Raw genomic sequence first — 16,241 nt, forward strand, 5'->3', positions numbered from 1 at the left:
AGTAAGGTAAGGGTCTACATAATATTGTGTCAGGCAAAAACATACTCAGGGTGTTATTTAATTCAATTCCTAGGACTTATATATTAATATAAGTATAAAACTCTTGCATATATGATTAAAAACCTGGCCACATAATGGCCTAAAAATGCAACAAAAACTAACACCCACGCTCGTCTTATTAACAAACAAACCAGTGAGATGATGGCACCTAACTCTTAATTTCAGACGGAGGAACCTTGACAAATAAAATTAACTGGCTCAATGTGAACGTCAAAAACAGAGAGGGAGAGTGAAATAACAAGCTTCTGATTTCCAGTCTTGATTGCTTTACGTTTATTTTTCATTTAATGCGTGACCATATATTTCCACACTTGTAAACCTGGAATCAAGTTTGCCAGTTAAACCATCACAAGGACCAAAGAGGAGGAGGTGATCTTGGTAGTCACCTGACAGATCTGTGACTGTTTTGTCACCACTGAGTGAACAAGTCTCAGTGAAGAAAGCAATGATGTTGGTCCTTAAATTCCAAATACCGACAACCTTTAGCTATTTCTACATAAATACCCAGCTTGACTAAATTCTTTAAATGATAGTTGAGTTGTTCATTCTTTGAACAAATGTTAGTTAAGTCCTTACTAGATGCCAGGTGTAGTGGAAGGTACTGACGATGTGGTGGTGAACTAAGAGATGTGTTCCGTTCTCTCATGGATTTTACAGTCTAGTGGGGGAGATGGATGAATGAAGAAACACAAACAGATATATAATTATTAATTCTAGCAAGAGCAACAAGGGAAAGAAAAGGATACCTTGAGAGGGAATAACAAGAGGGCATATTTGGTTTAAGAATGGGGGTTGGGGGTGGAAGAGGAGTGGAATGGTCCAGGGAGACAAGGCAGAGTTGAAATCTGAAGAGTGAGTCAGGGTCAGGTGAAGAGGGACAGAAATAGTATCGGAGGCGGAGGAAACAAGCACACAAATCCCAGCCTGTTCTTAAGCCTGGCAAGCCTGGCTGGAGCTACCAGGATTCTGAGGCAGGACGGTGGGAAATGATAACAGAGAGGCAGGCAAGGGTAGACGACTCTAGGTCTCAAAGGCAGTGGTAACAAGTTTGCATTCAGGTACAGATGCAATGCAAAGCCACTTGAGGATTATACGTGAGGATGGCCTGATTCACCTCACAGAAAGTGACTCAGCTGTTGTGTAAAAAATGCAGTAATGGGGCAAGCTTGGATGCAGGAAGAGAAGAAGGAAAGCATTTTCAGTGGTCCAGGAAAATGACAGTGGTCACTTGGACAGGGAGGTCACAGTAAAGAGAAAAAAATGGCCACTTTAGAGAGACATTTTTGAGTAAAATATCAGGACTTAATGATAAGAAGCTGTCAAGAATGACAGTTTTTTGTCTCATTCATTGCCAGTAATTAACTATTATAGTTGATCATTTTTAATAGCTCCATACACGTGTATGTTTGTGTGAACCCACATGCATGTAGGTATGATAGGTCCACGTTCAGATTTAACAGTTAGAAAATGTGAATAGTATATTTATATAAACAAATTCACATTAGCTTCTTTGAATACATGTACAGTTCCATTAAAACAATTACCATTACTGCGAAATTATGTATTTCACGAAAAAGACTTCAAGCTCATGTGAAGACGAGCTCACAGTTCAAATATCATTTGACTTTAAAAGATGCTAAGACAACAAATGGATTTTATTCCTTTTATTGGGCTTATTTCCCACTCTCCTCATCCATTGTTTACTGATGGCAAGTAAACAGGCAATGAATAAACAAACTGTCACTGATACAGATTTTATTACTCTAATTGTCTCTTCAGCCCCTTGAGATGGTTGGCCGTTAGAATACATATAAGCATCTACACATGATTATACACAAAAGATTTTGACAGGTAGCAAACTTCTGGGTTGAATCTACAAACATATCTGAGTAGCGGCAATTTCTCTACCATGCTATTTTCTTGCTAAGGTATATCCTTCATCTAAGTATCCAGTGCTAAGCGACACACATCTCTAAAAAATTTGTGCAAAATATATTTACCAGCAGAGAAGTTGGGGATTTGGCAGGACGTGTTCTAACCTGCTGAAATTTATCACCCGAAAAGTCAGAGCAGCTGGCGATGGATTGTTGGCAAAATGTCTGGTGATGCCGGCAGGAAAAGACAACACCATCTCTCCAGTAATCTTCACGATACATCTGGCATATCAAAACACATGAGAGGAAAGAGAGAGAGGAAGCCCAGGTCAATAAGCTGTGAATCAAAACAGTTGGGAAAAAGAAATGATTTATGTAACAATAGTACAATAGCAGGAGAGACACAAGGTAAGCTCTTAAACAATTCCGCTGTCAACTACTAAGTCATTTCCAAGACCTGAGAATGCAAGGTTTGTGTTAACACTTATCCAAAAAAGTCGCCATCTGTTGAATGTGCTTTTGAACTGTAAGAAAAATGCAGCTTTTCTCTTTCTGTAGAAATGTCTATCTGTTCACCTCACAATAGAATCACCTATTTTGGTGGTTATTTTGGTCTCTGATTTCTGAATCTTTGGCAACATATTTGAAGATAATAATATCAAACGCACAACATTATCACACTATTGACTGGGTCTTATTTTAGTTCTCAGTAACATGATTGATGTCTTGAATATGTTCTTTTCTGTACTGAAGAGGTAAACTCCCTGCTTCCATTTAACTGTATATTTATCCCATGTCTATTCGGTTGAAACTGTAAAAATCAGTCATACAAGTTAGCACAATAAGATAATAATTTGAAAGGAAGAATAACTGTTTTTTTTTTTAAAGTGCTTTGTTGGGGCACAATTGACATATAATAAATGGCACTCGTTTATAGTGTAAACTTCCATAATTTTTTATATATTTTATACCTGTGAAGCCCTCATGCAATCAAGTTAAGGAAAATACCCAGTACCCCTAAGAGTTGCCTCACACATTTCTGTGATCCCTCTCTGCTGCTTTTCTCCTTATCCCTAAGCAATTGCTAATATAGCTTTCTGACACTGCTATTAGTTTGCACATTCTAGAATTTCATGTAAACAGAATCATAAAGTATGTAATTTTTTCATCTGGCTTCTTCCGCTCTGTAATTAGAGATTCATCTATGTAGTGTATGCATCAATAGTTCATGACTTTTTATTGCTGTGTAGCATATGGCTAGCCCACAGGGGTTTTGTTTTTTTTTAATCCATTAATTTGTTGAAAAACATTTGGACTCTTTCCAGTTTTTAAGTATTACAAATAAAGCTGTGGTGAATATGTTTGTACAAGTCTTTGTATGGACATATGCTCTCATATCTCTTGGCAAATAAATGTAGGAGGAGAATCACTGGATCACACTGAAATCAAGTAGCATTAATCCACCAACTTCTTTTTCAAAATTGTTTCGCTTCTGTAGTCCCTTTGCACTTCAATATGAAATTGAAAATCATGGTGTCAATTTCTATATAAAATCAATGTAGTTCCAATTCACCCTTTATTGCCTGCCCTGAGAAAATTATTGAGCCCTTTGTATATACTTTTTCTTTGCCATCAGGCACTATTTTGTCAGTAGAGGGCGCTAAAAAGACATTGCAGGAAAAAGAGATCTTTCCTTCCCCGTTCCCGGGTACTTGCTAGGCTGGCTTCCACAGTACTTAGGGCATACCTGGTGCCAGGCTCTTGCGGTGCCGGAAGCTTGTGTGTGGGACCTCTGCAGAGCATGTGGCATCCCCAGTGTGTGGGTACTGTAGCCCATGTGGCTTTGATAGTGCCTGGTGGTACAGGCAGCTTCCCCAGCATCTGGCCCCTGTAGTGCATGTGTCTGGGCTGCCCCAGTGCCCAGATCCTGCAATGTAGGTGGGTTCTCTGGCTCCAGTCTCCTGTCACATGCACACCTTCCTTCTCCACAGCCAGCTTCTGCAGTGCATGGTGACCTGCAGTACCCACCACGTGGCCATTAGCTTCCTCTGCCACCCCCAAGTCAGTTTGCTGTGGAGTATGCCTCGGTGAGACACCTCCTCGTAAACAGCTGGGAATGTGCTGGGCTTCCCCGTATCATGTCTGAAAACACTTAAGGAAGAAAGCTAGGCATTCATATGGTACACCTCACCTCTCAGGGGTCACTGTCCTTTACCCCAGATCCAGGGTCTGGCAAATCATTGTTCACATGTTTTGTCCACTTTCAAGGCATTTTCAGGTAAAGAGATAAATCAGTCCCTGTTACGACACTTTGGCCAGAAGCAGAAACCTCAAAAGGATTATTCTTCTTTAGGAAACAATAAATATTTAAAATGAGTGAACTTCTTTACGACTTCCCTTTACATCTGGATAACTTACCCTTGTACTAGTTCTATAACTTTAAGTTCAGGACTGTACTTTCTAGGGAAATTGAGATTAATAGATGGAAACTCAGCTCAACATCTGAGCACAGGGAGCGCCATTTGCCCCGTAGTCATTTTGTATGCTGTGAAATTGTGATTGTTGAGACACATGTGTCTCAGGGGAGATGGCCTTTGGTGCATAAAATAGCTTATGGGAAGAATTGCTACAGACTCTTATGTATAAGGCCAGGTTGAGGTCAAAGGTGGAGGGCAGGAAAGCTTCCTAAGGTAGCCATGTTCCCCTTCTCTCCCCTCATTCAGATATGGTCATCCATAACTCTGCATTGCTCTGGATGAAAATTTTGGTTTCTGGCAGTTTGCACATCCATCTCTTCTGGAGAGTACTGTCGATTCCCCACTTTGGATGCCAGTTCTGCTGTCTTCCTTTTCTGCATTTCAGCTACATAAACCTTGCATTAATTACTGGGGCTGAGCCCAGACTTCCCCTTAAGCTGAGTCTATTCTCAATGCTTTTCAACATGTGGATGTGCAGAATACTATTTCACAACTTCAGAAGAAAACAATAATTAGAGCATTTGTTAAATCAGAGTTCAGTACCTACCGTCCCTCAGTACATTGTTGTCAGCAGCAATGGCTGAAATGTTTTTCAATTGGTAAGGGATCTGCTCAGTGACTTTTCCAGGTTGCTCAAAATGAGGTGTAAGTGGTGTCTTGGTGAGGGATAAAGTTTCTCTTTTGAAAGCCAGTCAGTGAGGGGAGGCAGTGGCATTATTTAGTCAATAAACATTTATTGACTCCTAATCATGTAATGTTTGTTTGTTTGTTTGTTTTGAGTGGGGAGGCCATTTAAAAATCAGCAAAACAGCCCCGTCTTCAAAGGGCTCATGGTGTTGCATGGCTGATGAAAGAAGTAGTGAATATAAACCAATGTAAGAAGCACCAAGCTTCAAGGGGCGCCTGGGTGGCTCAGTCGGTTGAGACTCCGACTTTGGCTCTTGTCATCATCTCGCAGTTCCTGAGCTTGAGCCCAGTGTTGGGTTCTGTGCTGACAGCTCGGAGCCTGGAGCCTGCTTGGGATTCTGTGTCTCCCTCTCTCTCTGACCCTTCCCCACTCATGCTCTGTCTTTCTCTCTCTGTCAAAAATAAATAAACATTAAAAAAAATTTAAAAAAAAAGAAGCACCAAGCTTCTTCATGTATATTACATTTCTGTACTGCATGTCAACTGTCACAGATTTATAATTTATTTGCTGATTTAGTGATTCATCCATTCAGAACTTTACTGACTTATTAATTCATCCAGTATCTATTTCCAGATCTGAAATTTTCTACACAAAATGAATATTTTCAACTCATACTCACTAAAGGAAAATATTTGTTTAACTTTAACGACTGTTCTTATCAGTATGCAATGTGGCGACATTGCACGTGAGCTTGAATTATGGAAATCAAAAATACGGCAATATGGAAATATTAACAAACTCATGTTATGAACAAAATTCGAAATCATGAGAATCCCCACAAATGAAACATTTGTCAAGAATGGCAAAATTTCAAGGTCACCTGGCTAAGTGACTTCTAAACTGGGTTCTCCCTATTGCCACAGGCAGTACCATGTTAGCTATCCAACAGAAATGCTGGCCAGTTTTGGTTAGGAAGTGTGTGAGTTTGACATATGTGAGGTCATAAGAAGTACAAGGCTCACATAAACATGACTTTCATGCACTGCTTTGATAACCAAGCCCACAGTCTCCTCTGTGCATGTGCAGCTGTCCGCCCTTTCATTGGTTTGGGTACTAGGCAAACTCCTTTCCATGTTTCAAGACTCGGTTCAAAGGCAGACCTTTCTGAAGCCTTCCTTAATAGTTTGTTTATTCGGCCTTCCTTAGTTTTTCCTGTATAGGTTCCTTGGATAGATGTACGTATTTTTTTAAAACAGTTTTGTAGCTTTTTTTGCACATATCTTATCCATGATTATAAAGCGAGTGCTATGTCTTGGGGGGCAAATTACACAGAATCTAGTGCAGAGTAGGAACTCAATAAAATGTTAAAATAAATTCATACACTTAACATTATCCATTATATAGAGAGTGTCTATGCAGTGTACCAGCTATTATGTAGTGCCCTAGAATGGGCAGGGAGAAACAGGACAGACGTGGTCTTCACCCAAACTTCCAGTTTAAGTGGGGAGGCAGATACTTAGATAAATAATTGAAATATGATGATAAGAGAAGGAGAGCACATAACACAGAAACATGTTTATTTCCAGGGGAATAAAGACTTAACCCCTTGTGCCTGGGTTGTTCAAATAGGAGTGGATAATGGGAGATGTATTTCCCCAGCCAACAGCAGAAGTCAAGGAGTTCTCTGCCTATGAGCAACCGAGAAAGACCCGGGTATCAAAATGCCTATTACAGGTGTTCTGAATACTCCAAGAAAGAGTATAACTATACTCAAATGGATCATATATCATACTATATAATAATTAAAGTGGTAGATTTCTGTTTCCAATATATGGTCTGAAAGCAAATGGGGAAGGCTTTGGGTCCAGGATGAGAAGGAACCACAGGCAAAAGCAAGTCCACATGCCTTTTCTGTATCACTTCTCTATGTGGTGCTGTGTTTGACTTCCTCCTCCTCCTCCCCTGCTCACCCCAGGATAGAAGTTTTGAACTTGGGTTGTTTCTTTGAAAGTGAATAACAAAGGAGCAGCAATTAAAATGATTCACTGCCTGGAGCTGAAATTAAATTTAGAAGGATGTCACTTCATGATCTGTTCATAAATTTCGGATCTCATAATTTCAATGAAATTATTGAATCTCCCATCTATCAATAATGCAATATATACAGCAACTACTTATGGCAATATAATTGAAAACAGACTCAGTATATGCAATTGTTTAAGAGTCAAAGACTCAGTTAATTTGGAAGGACATAAGAAAAACACTAATATTGCTTTGGCTCAAGCGCCACATCACTGGAATGCCAAGGCCATGGATACCAGCATCACAGGTGCACACCTGCCCACATACGTGCTCTAGCGTGCTGGGCAAATTGAAACAGGATGAAGAATCCAGCTGGTATAGGCACAGACCTACAAAGTGACTGGTAGGTTACTACACCACTCCTTAGGATTTAAGGAAGATTATTAAAAGCTTCTTAGCCCCCCCTTGCACCATAACTACACTTCTCCTACAGTGGACTTTGTATTATATGTATGCACAAGTCTTATTTTCCAAATCAACTGTCTTCATCACCAATATAACCCCTGTCTAGTACAATGGCAGGCACATAGCAGCCATTCTGTAAGTACTAGGGGAGTCATTCAACTCAACTTATTCAACAATTGTGCCAGATCCTGCTTTAGGTGTTGAGGATATAAGAATGAAGAAAATGCTCAAAGTCCCAGTTCTCATTCTGGTGGGGGAAGAGACAGACAGTGGACACTGAAAACATGCAGCACGTTAATTAGAGAGAAGGACAATGGGGGACGGGGGGAAGAAAGTGAGGTTGGTTGGGAGAAAGAGCTGACAGTGAGTAGGAAGAAATGTTGCTATTTGCATAGGGTGGACAGAGAAGGGCTCTGATAAATCTGCTGAAGAATCCTGAAAGAGGTGTGGGGGCAATCACCCAGGTAGCTGGAGAAAATTTCACCCAGGCTGAAAGGGCAACAAATGCTGAGACCCTTAGATGCAGATGAGGTTGCCAAATGGCAGAGAACAGCCATAAACCCAGTGTGGGTAGAGTGGAGTGAATAAGAACGCCAGTGATGGAGACAAGATCAAAGAGGTGGTAGCTGAAATGGGGGAAGGGTCCCAAAGGACAGATAATGTAGAGCCTCATAGACTATTCTAAAGCATTAGGGTTTTGCTTTGAACAAGACAGGAGGGGTTTGAGCAGAGGAGTGATATTTTGACAACAGATTTTAGGGGGCAAAAATGGAAGTTCTCCTACCACCAATTAGGTCTCTCTGAACACATTAATGAATGAAAGCCAATGAGTAAGCAGACAAAAGAGAATTCATTCTTGGGTGATTCCCAGTGTTTTTCATGCTGGTATAGACATCTCTCCTGACTACTTTTTACTCTTTCTTATTCTTTTAAAGGTGTGTTTTTCCCACTTTTCTCAAGTCTGATGAGCCTGAGCTTTCTAAGGTATAGGTAGGTCAGTCAATAATAAGTATAATCCTTAGAACTGGTATTACAGAAAGTTATACAAATTGTTCAAAGAAGAGTCTACAGAAATACAAGTATGTGTATATGAAGTATGTATACAACTTAAGCACATGGTGCTTAAGTGCTCTAACAGTTCAAATGCATACTCTGTAAGAGTAGTTTTTAATTCCTATTGATATGTGGATGTGGCAAATTACCATCCTGCTTTGAAGATGGAGAGAAGACATGGGGGAAACCAGAGTGCTACAGGCTGAATATGTGTGTTCTTCCAAAATGTATATACTGAAATCTGATCTCCAATATGACGGTGCTTGTTGGGAGGTGATTAGGTCACGAGGGTAGAGCCCTCATAAATGAGATCAGTGCCTTTATAAAAGCGACCCCGAAGAGCTCCCTAGCTTCCCTCCCCCACCCCCATTTAAGGTTATTATGAACCAGGACGCCGCTGGCTCTGGTCAGATACTGAGTCTGTTAGAGCCTTGATCTTGGGAAGTCTTGGGGACTTCCCAGCCCCAAGAACTATGAGAAATAGGCTTCTGTGGTTCAGAAGCCGCTCAGTCCATGGTATTCTGTTATAGCATCCCAAATGGACTAAAACACCAGAGTCCATAGTGTTTGTTTTTCTACAATAGTCTGGGCCTAGAAGAAAATCTAAATGTTGTTGAAAAGGACATAACATTTAGGGAAGTTGATAGATCCCGCTGGCTAGATAGAACACCTAAGGTAGAGTTACTAATCATGTTGCCCAGCATAATATTCTTAGATTTAGACTTAAAAAAAACTAGTGTTTCTGAAGTGTAAAGAGGAATCACAATTACTCATATAAATTCCCACTTAAAATATATGTGGAGATGCAAGTTTTCATTATAGTTAATTATCACTGTTTCAAAATTTTTCATAAATAGTCTAGGGTCCTGTGTTAACATTTATTATTTTTCTAATTCTTATTTCCATGGATACTAAGGTTTTGTAAGTCCTGGTCCTTATAAGTAAAAAATAAAAAGCAATTCTTTCCTCACTTAGATTTGTCCTTTGTTTACCCATCACATTCAGACCTGGAATTGTGTTAGTGATACACTTGAAAGTCAGTTTGACTTTGGTCTTTTGTTTTCAGTATAGACTAATAATCACTCTTAATTTTTTTTTTTTTTGGATCATAAACCTTTTTGTGAAATTGATGGATGCTGTAGATCCTCTCTATGAACAAACACACTATGCACACACATAAGATAAATGGTATAATTTTCAGGGAATCCATAAACTTCCTGAACTCTGTCTATGGAACTCCTTATAGAAAGGCAAAATATTTAATCATATTATATATGCATTCGGGTCAAGTCCACCTTCAGTATGTACTGAAATAAGTGAAATCAGGCTCATGGAATTACAGAGTAGAGTGGTGCATTTTTCTCAAGAGTTTACTTTGCCGTGATTATAATTTTTTTGGCCAATTTCTCCTTACTTCGTATAGATAACATATAACCTGTCTTCTTACTAATCTCTGTGTTATGAACACAGCCATGTGTTTTGTTCCAGGTTCTCATTCCAATGCACCATGTTTCAGCTTGTATGTGAATGATTCAGATCCATTACAAACTAAGACAATAAAGACATGATCTAGACATTTACTTTTGTGAGATAACAAGCGTTTTCACTGTCTACGTGGTTGGGTTAGGATTGTCTATAACTTGCATTCAAAACTGAACCAGAGATTTCTGGATAGTAAGATAATAGATTTTTGGTCCTTTGGCACGTTTTTAAAAAAGCAATGAATTAATATTTCTAATTAAATTTTCTCCTCCATTCTAGGTATGCTGTTATTGTTAACCAATTTTTTTTCTTGGTTTTAGGATAAGGAATGAAATAGTTATAACTAGGGTGTCCCCCACTGAATGGGATAAAGTTTGGAGAATCCAGTGGACCAAGCCCCAGGCTTACTTGCTTGGATCTGCTCCTTTGAAGTAGGCATTGACTGTTTCTGTAAATGCTGCTGCAACAGGGAGGGTGTCCTGGGCTCCCATGGTCAGGGGGCTGGGTCCCCTGGAAGAACCTGCATGAAATGGAAAACTTTCATTTATTATGGACATAGGAGACATATTAATATGTGTGGAACTAAAAGTCCATTAAAGGATAAAAGGATGAAATCTATTACTGAAAACACATAATGTGCTAAGAACCATGTGTGTATATTTAACATAGAGCTCAAGTATTTAAAAGGAAATATTTGGCTGGTTTACAAACAAACACACTTGAAATTAATTCAATTGTGTATTTTTCTACAGAAAAAAATCCAAGCAGAAAATAAAGTCAGAGGGGGTTTTCAGTGTTTTAAATAAAGCGTAAGGCAGTATTTGAATGACAGTTTGTACAGCAGGTTAGTTACTAAAGAAAACTTACTAGTTTCTTATTTGAGCATTTACCCTACACAAATGCCCACACACTCAAAACTTATTGCGTTTCTTTATTTTAAAGAGACAAACGTCCATGGAGTATCATGTTACACATTGTCTTTTCCTGGGTTATTTCTGTTTTGAAATGCCCAATTAACTTCAGATCAAGTAGGCTCAAGTTTACATGTCCAAAAACATACATGCCATAAGGTACACCTTGACTTAACACAGACACACAAATGCATCAATTTGCACTATAAACAGTCACAGTGCTGCTCATGTTTATTGAGGACCTGCTATATACCTGCTATATGTGCTGCTATATACCTGCTATATGTGCTGTGCTAGATACCTTACAAGAATCCCACAAAAGCCCTTTAGGATAACCATTATGATTTCCATTGTATAGAAGAGAAAACTAAAGCTCAAAGCGATAAGGGACTTGCCCAAAGTAACAGTTAAGTGGCAAAACTAAAATTCAAACCTAGATTTGCTGTCCTATAAAGCTCATGTTTTCCCCCATTATACCATATAGTTTGCCTAAAGGAAGCATTTTCTTTTATGGTTTTGATAGAACTTGAGGTTTCTGAAAGGAGCAAAATTTAACATTGTTGTTTTCGCTGTTTGCTGTCTAGGCATGGTACTGAACAGTAAAGTTTTCGTAATGACAAAGTATTTAATTGTGTTGGGGATCATTGCTTCTCCTTCTTATCAAACAAAACACATTTATTCTTCCCCACCCTAAAGCAGATTACATATTATGCTTTTTTTTCTTTTACCTTCAGTAACTTCTGTAATCTTCTCTGGCTATTAAAAAATCTACCCTTTGGGGCGCCTGGTTGAGCATCGGACTTCAGCTCAGGTCATGATCTCACAGTTCTTGAGTTCAAGCTCCACATCGGGCTGGCTGCTGTCCGTGCAGAGGCCACTTTGGATCCTCTGTCCCCCTCTCTCTCTCTCCCCACCCCCTCTCATGCTGTCTCTAAAAAATAAATAAACGTTAAAAAAAACCCTACCCTTTGTGTATCTTCCTCCTCAACAAAGTTTTCTCTGGCAATTCTCATTCATGCAAGTCTCTTCTTGTGCTATCTTCCCTTGGCTTTCAGTATCTTGGACTTGGTAATCGATCAACAAACATGTGCTTACTATTTACTAGGTATAAGACACTATGGTAGGTTCTGGGGATTCAAAGTCAAATTACATATAATCTTTGCCCTCAAGGAGTTACAGTTCAGTGGGCTAATATTATCATCAACAATATTCACTACCAGCATTACCTCCATCACCATTATTTGTTGCATACTTACTATGTGTTTTACATATATTCTCTAGGTAAATGTACAAAGCAAGTGGAAAGGTCAGGGAGGGTTTCATTGAAAAGTGATGTTGGAACTGAAGTTTGACAGTGAATACGATCTCACGAGGGTGAGAAGGAAGAAGTCCCAGCATATACATATGTGTGGAACTGAGCAAACATATGGCATTTTGAGAAACCACAGGAAGTATGGCACTGTTTGCATGTGAGTGGGTGTGAATGCAGTGGGTATTGAAAGGGGAGACAAGGGAGGAAATGAGGTTTGGGCAGAGATAGAAATTAGGTCATGAAAAGCTTTGTTTATTTAGGAAAATTTGTTGATTTTATAGGTGATTTATAGGCATTGAAATCATAATCACTTTTTGAGAATTTAATACAAAACTATGGATGCTTCTCAAAGCAGAGTGCACCCATATACAGCATTTATATAATTTGAAATAGTCCTTGGGAGTCCTGAAACAGACGTTAAGAACACTGTCTCTAAAAGATGGGAGGCCTCTGAAGTATTTGAACTAGGAAAAAAAAAAAAGAAATAGGGGGGCTATGATGGGGCTTGAGTGTCCATTGCTCTAGTGATAGAGAGGCAGATAATTCAGGGACAGAAGCAAAAATGTAGGTGAAGAGACCTCTTAGAAAGAAAACGATAAAATTGGCAAGCAATGCAGATGTTAGCAGATAAAGGGAATGTCGTAGACATAATGTTTTTCAGTTTTGCAAGGCATTTAATAGTTTTCCATGCTATTCTTGTGAATAAAATTGTGAAAATTGGGTGGATAATACTCTTGCTAAGTGAACTGGTTAGTAGATGAGTCACAATATTCAGTGAGCATGAATCAGTGGTTTTATACCTGTTGCAAAGGCAATCTCTAGTGGAATATCCCAGAGTTCTCTCCTTAGTCTGGGCTCTTCAGTGCCTCTGATAAAACTGGGAGATGCTCAGAAATGACACAGTATAGTGCCTAAGAGCATGAGATTTGGCAATAGACATACTTGGGATTGAGTCTTATTTCTCATACTTGTTATTTATATGACCTTTGACAGGGATAATATAATGACACCCACTTTGTAAGCCCATCAGAGGATAAAATGAGGTAAAACATTTAACACAGTGCTTGGTACATAGTAAGCCCTCAAGAATGATTACCAATGTTTATTATTATTAAAATTTAAGATAATACAGAGGTTGTCTTGGATAATGACAGTCATTGAAGGTGCTAAAAATGATCTTTTGGAATATTGGGCTGAAACTGAGAAGAAAACTATTAGCAAAAACAAATGTGATATTCTTATATATCAAGGTTAAAATTAATCAAACAATTATGGTTTGTGGAAAGACGATGTGAAAAAAATATTTGGGGGATGGAGTTGATCATCAATTGTCTATTGCTGGCTGGGCTCTAAACAGGTCACCGACTGGACTACATCAGTGGGTGGGTTACAGATGGATCCCTAGAAAGGATGGCTTTACTGCTTTTTGTTTGAGTGCCTAGTTTTAAAGCTCACCAGATGGTAATCAGGTCACTTATCCACAAGCTGAAGACGAAGCTCTTCAGCATAATGGTGTACAATGCCATCTGGGGTACTATGGTCTGAATGTTTGCATCCCGCCACCCCCCCCCCAAATTCATAAGTTGAAAATCTAATGCCCAACGTGATAGTATTAGGAGGTGGGGCCTTTGGCAGGTGCTACAGTCATGAGGGCGGAGCACTAGTGATTGGGATTTATGCCCTTATAAAAGAGGCCCCAGAGTGCTAGCTTCTCCCCTTCCACCACATGAGGACACAGCGAGACTGGAAATCTGCAACCCGGAAGAGGGCTCTCTAGAGGACCCAGCCACTGACACCCTGATCTTGAACTTATAAACTTCCAGAACGCTGAGAAATAAATATATATTGTTTATAAGCCACCTGGTCTGTGATAATTTGTTACAGCAGTCAAAATATACTAAGACATGCAGCCTGACCCATGCCTATCCTTCATGACCCACCTACCCCCATTCCCTCCGGAAATCCTATATTCAAGCTATGTTTCCTATGGGCACTATAGCCCCTATTTAGATTTAATCTATAAGGACAGAAGAAAACATCAAAACTTTACAAAGAACCCTTTTACCTCAAAGGATCCACAGTTTACAATTCTAGGTTTTTTGCATCCTGATACATTGCAATTAATGCCATTTTTTGTTACTTTTTCCATTTATTTCATAATTTTCCTTATTTCTATCTGTTCACACCATTTTTGACAAGTTTGTATTATTCTATGGTCTCCAAATGTTGGGCCATTTCTAGGTAGCAGTTATTCTAAATCCATCTTTGTGTAAATTGGTCTTCTTTTCCTTTTTAATTATTTCCATAAGATATATAAGTTTTATTACCACAAGCTGCATGACCAAAACATAAGGCAGATAAATTTTTTATTCCTAACAATGTCAGATTATTGCACATAAAGTTTATACTCAATGAAAATGCTATTAATAAAGAACAAAAGCTTCTGTTCCCTTTCAGTAACTGTGACCGTATCTGTTAACATGATTATTGGAAAACTAGACTAAAACAAGGAGAGTCTAAGATGGTGAGAAATTTAAGCCTCATGGCTTAAGAGGACTAAGACAGGCCTAGAAACTATTTTCAAAGATCTCACATAATATAATCAGACGTGACTCAAGGGACCAGCGTTCATGGCCATGGTTCTACAACTTAACAGCTTTGTGGTCTTGGGCAAGTCAATTTACTTTTGGTTTTCTCAATCATAAAATGAAGGCAAAATAGACCAAAGAGTCTCTGTTTTAGGATTCTGTGATTTTAGGTTGTTTATAGGCACTTAATTTTTTTTAACTGTAGGAACAATTTTCTAACACAAAGATAAGCTTCTTTGAAAACAGTATACCTTCATTGAAGGTTTGAGCGGATCTGTGAAACATTTACCGACCCTCCACTATGTGCAAAATAGTGGTGGGAACGCAAATACGGAAACTTTCAGGAAATAAGACAAACATTTGGAAAATCGAATAACAGTAACATATGCAAGTGAGAGCTTAATAGTTCAGGTGATGGTACTATGAGATTACTTCACTGTGAAATTAATTGCTAAGTGAGCAGTACAGGGAAGCTGTTCTGTGATTTAACAAGAGGAAACTTCAGCTCTGGAGTCATGTACACTTGGGTGTGAATTCTGGCTGCTTCACTTACAATCTGTATGACTAGGGGCAAGCTATTTAATCTGTAACTCTGTTTCTCCTCTTTAAAATAGAACAGATAATAGTAGTATCTATGTTGAAGGCTCATGGTGAACATCAAGTGGAATAATATTTGTGGAGCCCTTAGCATAGCGTGCACTTGAAAAACATGCTATTGTTGTTATTGTTGCTTTTGTTGTTGTTATTTTGTCTGGGTGAACTTTCCAAGGTTGTTGAATTAGAGTTGGTTCTTTGAAGGTGAGTAGTTATTTAGGCAGAAAACAGAGAAAGATGATATCACAAATGGTATTCTTCACTGAGCATGGAGATAGACTAGTAATTGTAGGTTTCTTCTATCACTAAGATTCTGTTATCATAAGAACAATGAATTCTGGGCATGCATACTTAGTTTTCTTGCAGATCACACAGGTGGCTATTATATATGTGAAAGTTGCTTGATATGATGCTTGGACCATTAGGACATAAAAGCTGGTTGAATGCATGTTTTCTTTTATTCATTCAAATGTGAATCCCTGTAATAATTAAGCACCCTGCTAAGTGCTGAGTGTTATGACCCTCCCTTCATGGAGCTTATAGTATGGACATAAGTGAAAGATAAAAGGCACTATATGAAGTTAGAGAACAGTTTAATATTATGATTATTATGTTACTGTTAATGATTATTTTTAAAGAATTCAAGGTAAAACAGTATTTATTATGTATATCTTTCAACATAATAAAATATCAAACACTAAGATGGCTTTTTTTCTTCATACACTGAAGAGATGAACAAGTTCCATATAATTATCTCTGTTTCACTAGCTCAAGT

At 38.7% G+C, this 16,241-nt stretch overlaps 1 protein-coding gene across 9 annotated transcripts in view; it reads right to left on the reverse strand.

The window, feature by feature from the left end:
- The window catches only part of SGIP1 (SH3GL interacting endocytic adaptor 1), a 203,056-nt gene that overhangs the window by 9,819 nt on the left and 176,996 nt on the right, over positions 1–16,241 (reverse strand). For all 9 annotated transcript variants that reach the window (XM_049618508.1, XM_049618509.1, XM_049618512.1 and 6 more), the window contains 2 exons: positions 10,470–10,581; positions 2,061–2,216 (listed from right to left, as the gene is read on the reverse strand). In XM_049618508.1, the coding sequence (XP_049474465.1) occupies positions 2,061–2,216; positions 10,470–10,581 (268 nt within the window). The remainder of the gene's footprint in view (positions 1–2,060; positions 2,217–10,469; positions 10,582–16,241) is intronic.

Source organism: Panthera uncia, assembly GCF_023721935.1.
Source record: "Panthera uncia isolate 11264 chromosome C1 unlocalized genomic scaffold, Puncia_PCG_1.0 HiC_scaffold_4, whole genome shotgun sequence".
Classification (NCBI taxonomy): domain Eukaryota; kingdom Metazoa; phylum Chordata; class Mammalia; order Carnivora; family Felidae; genus Panthera; species Panthera uncia.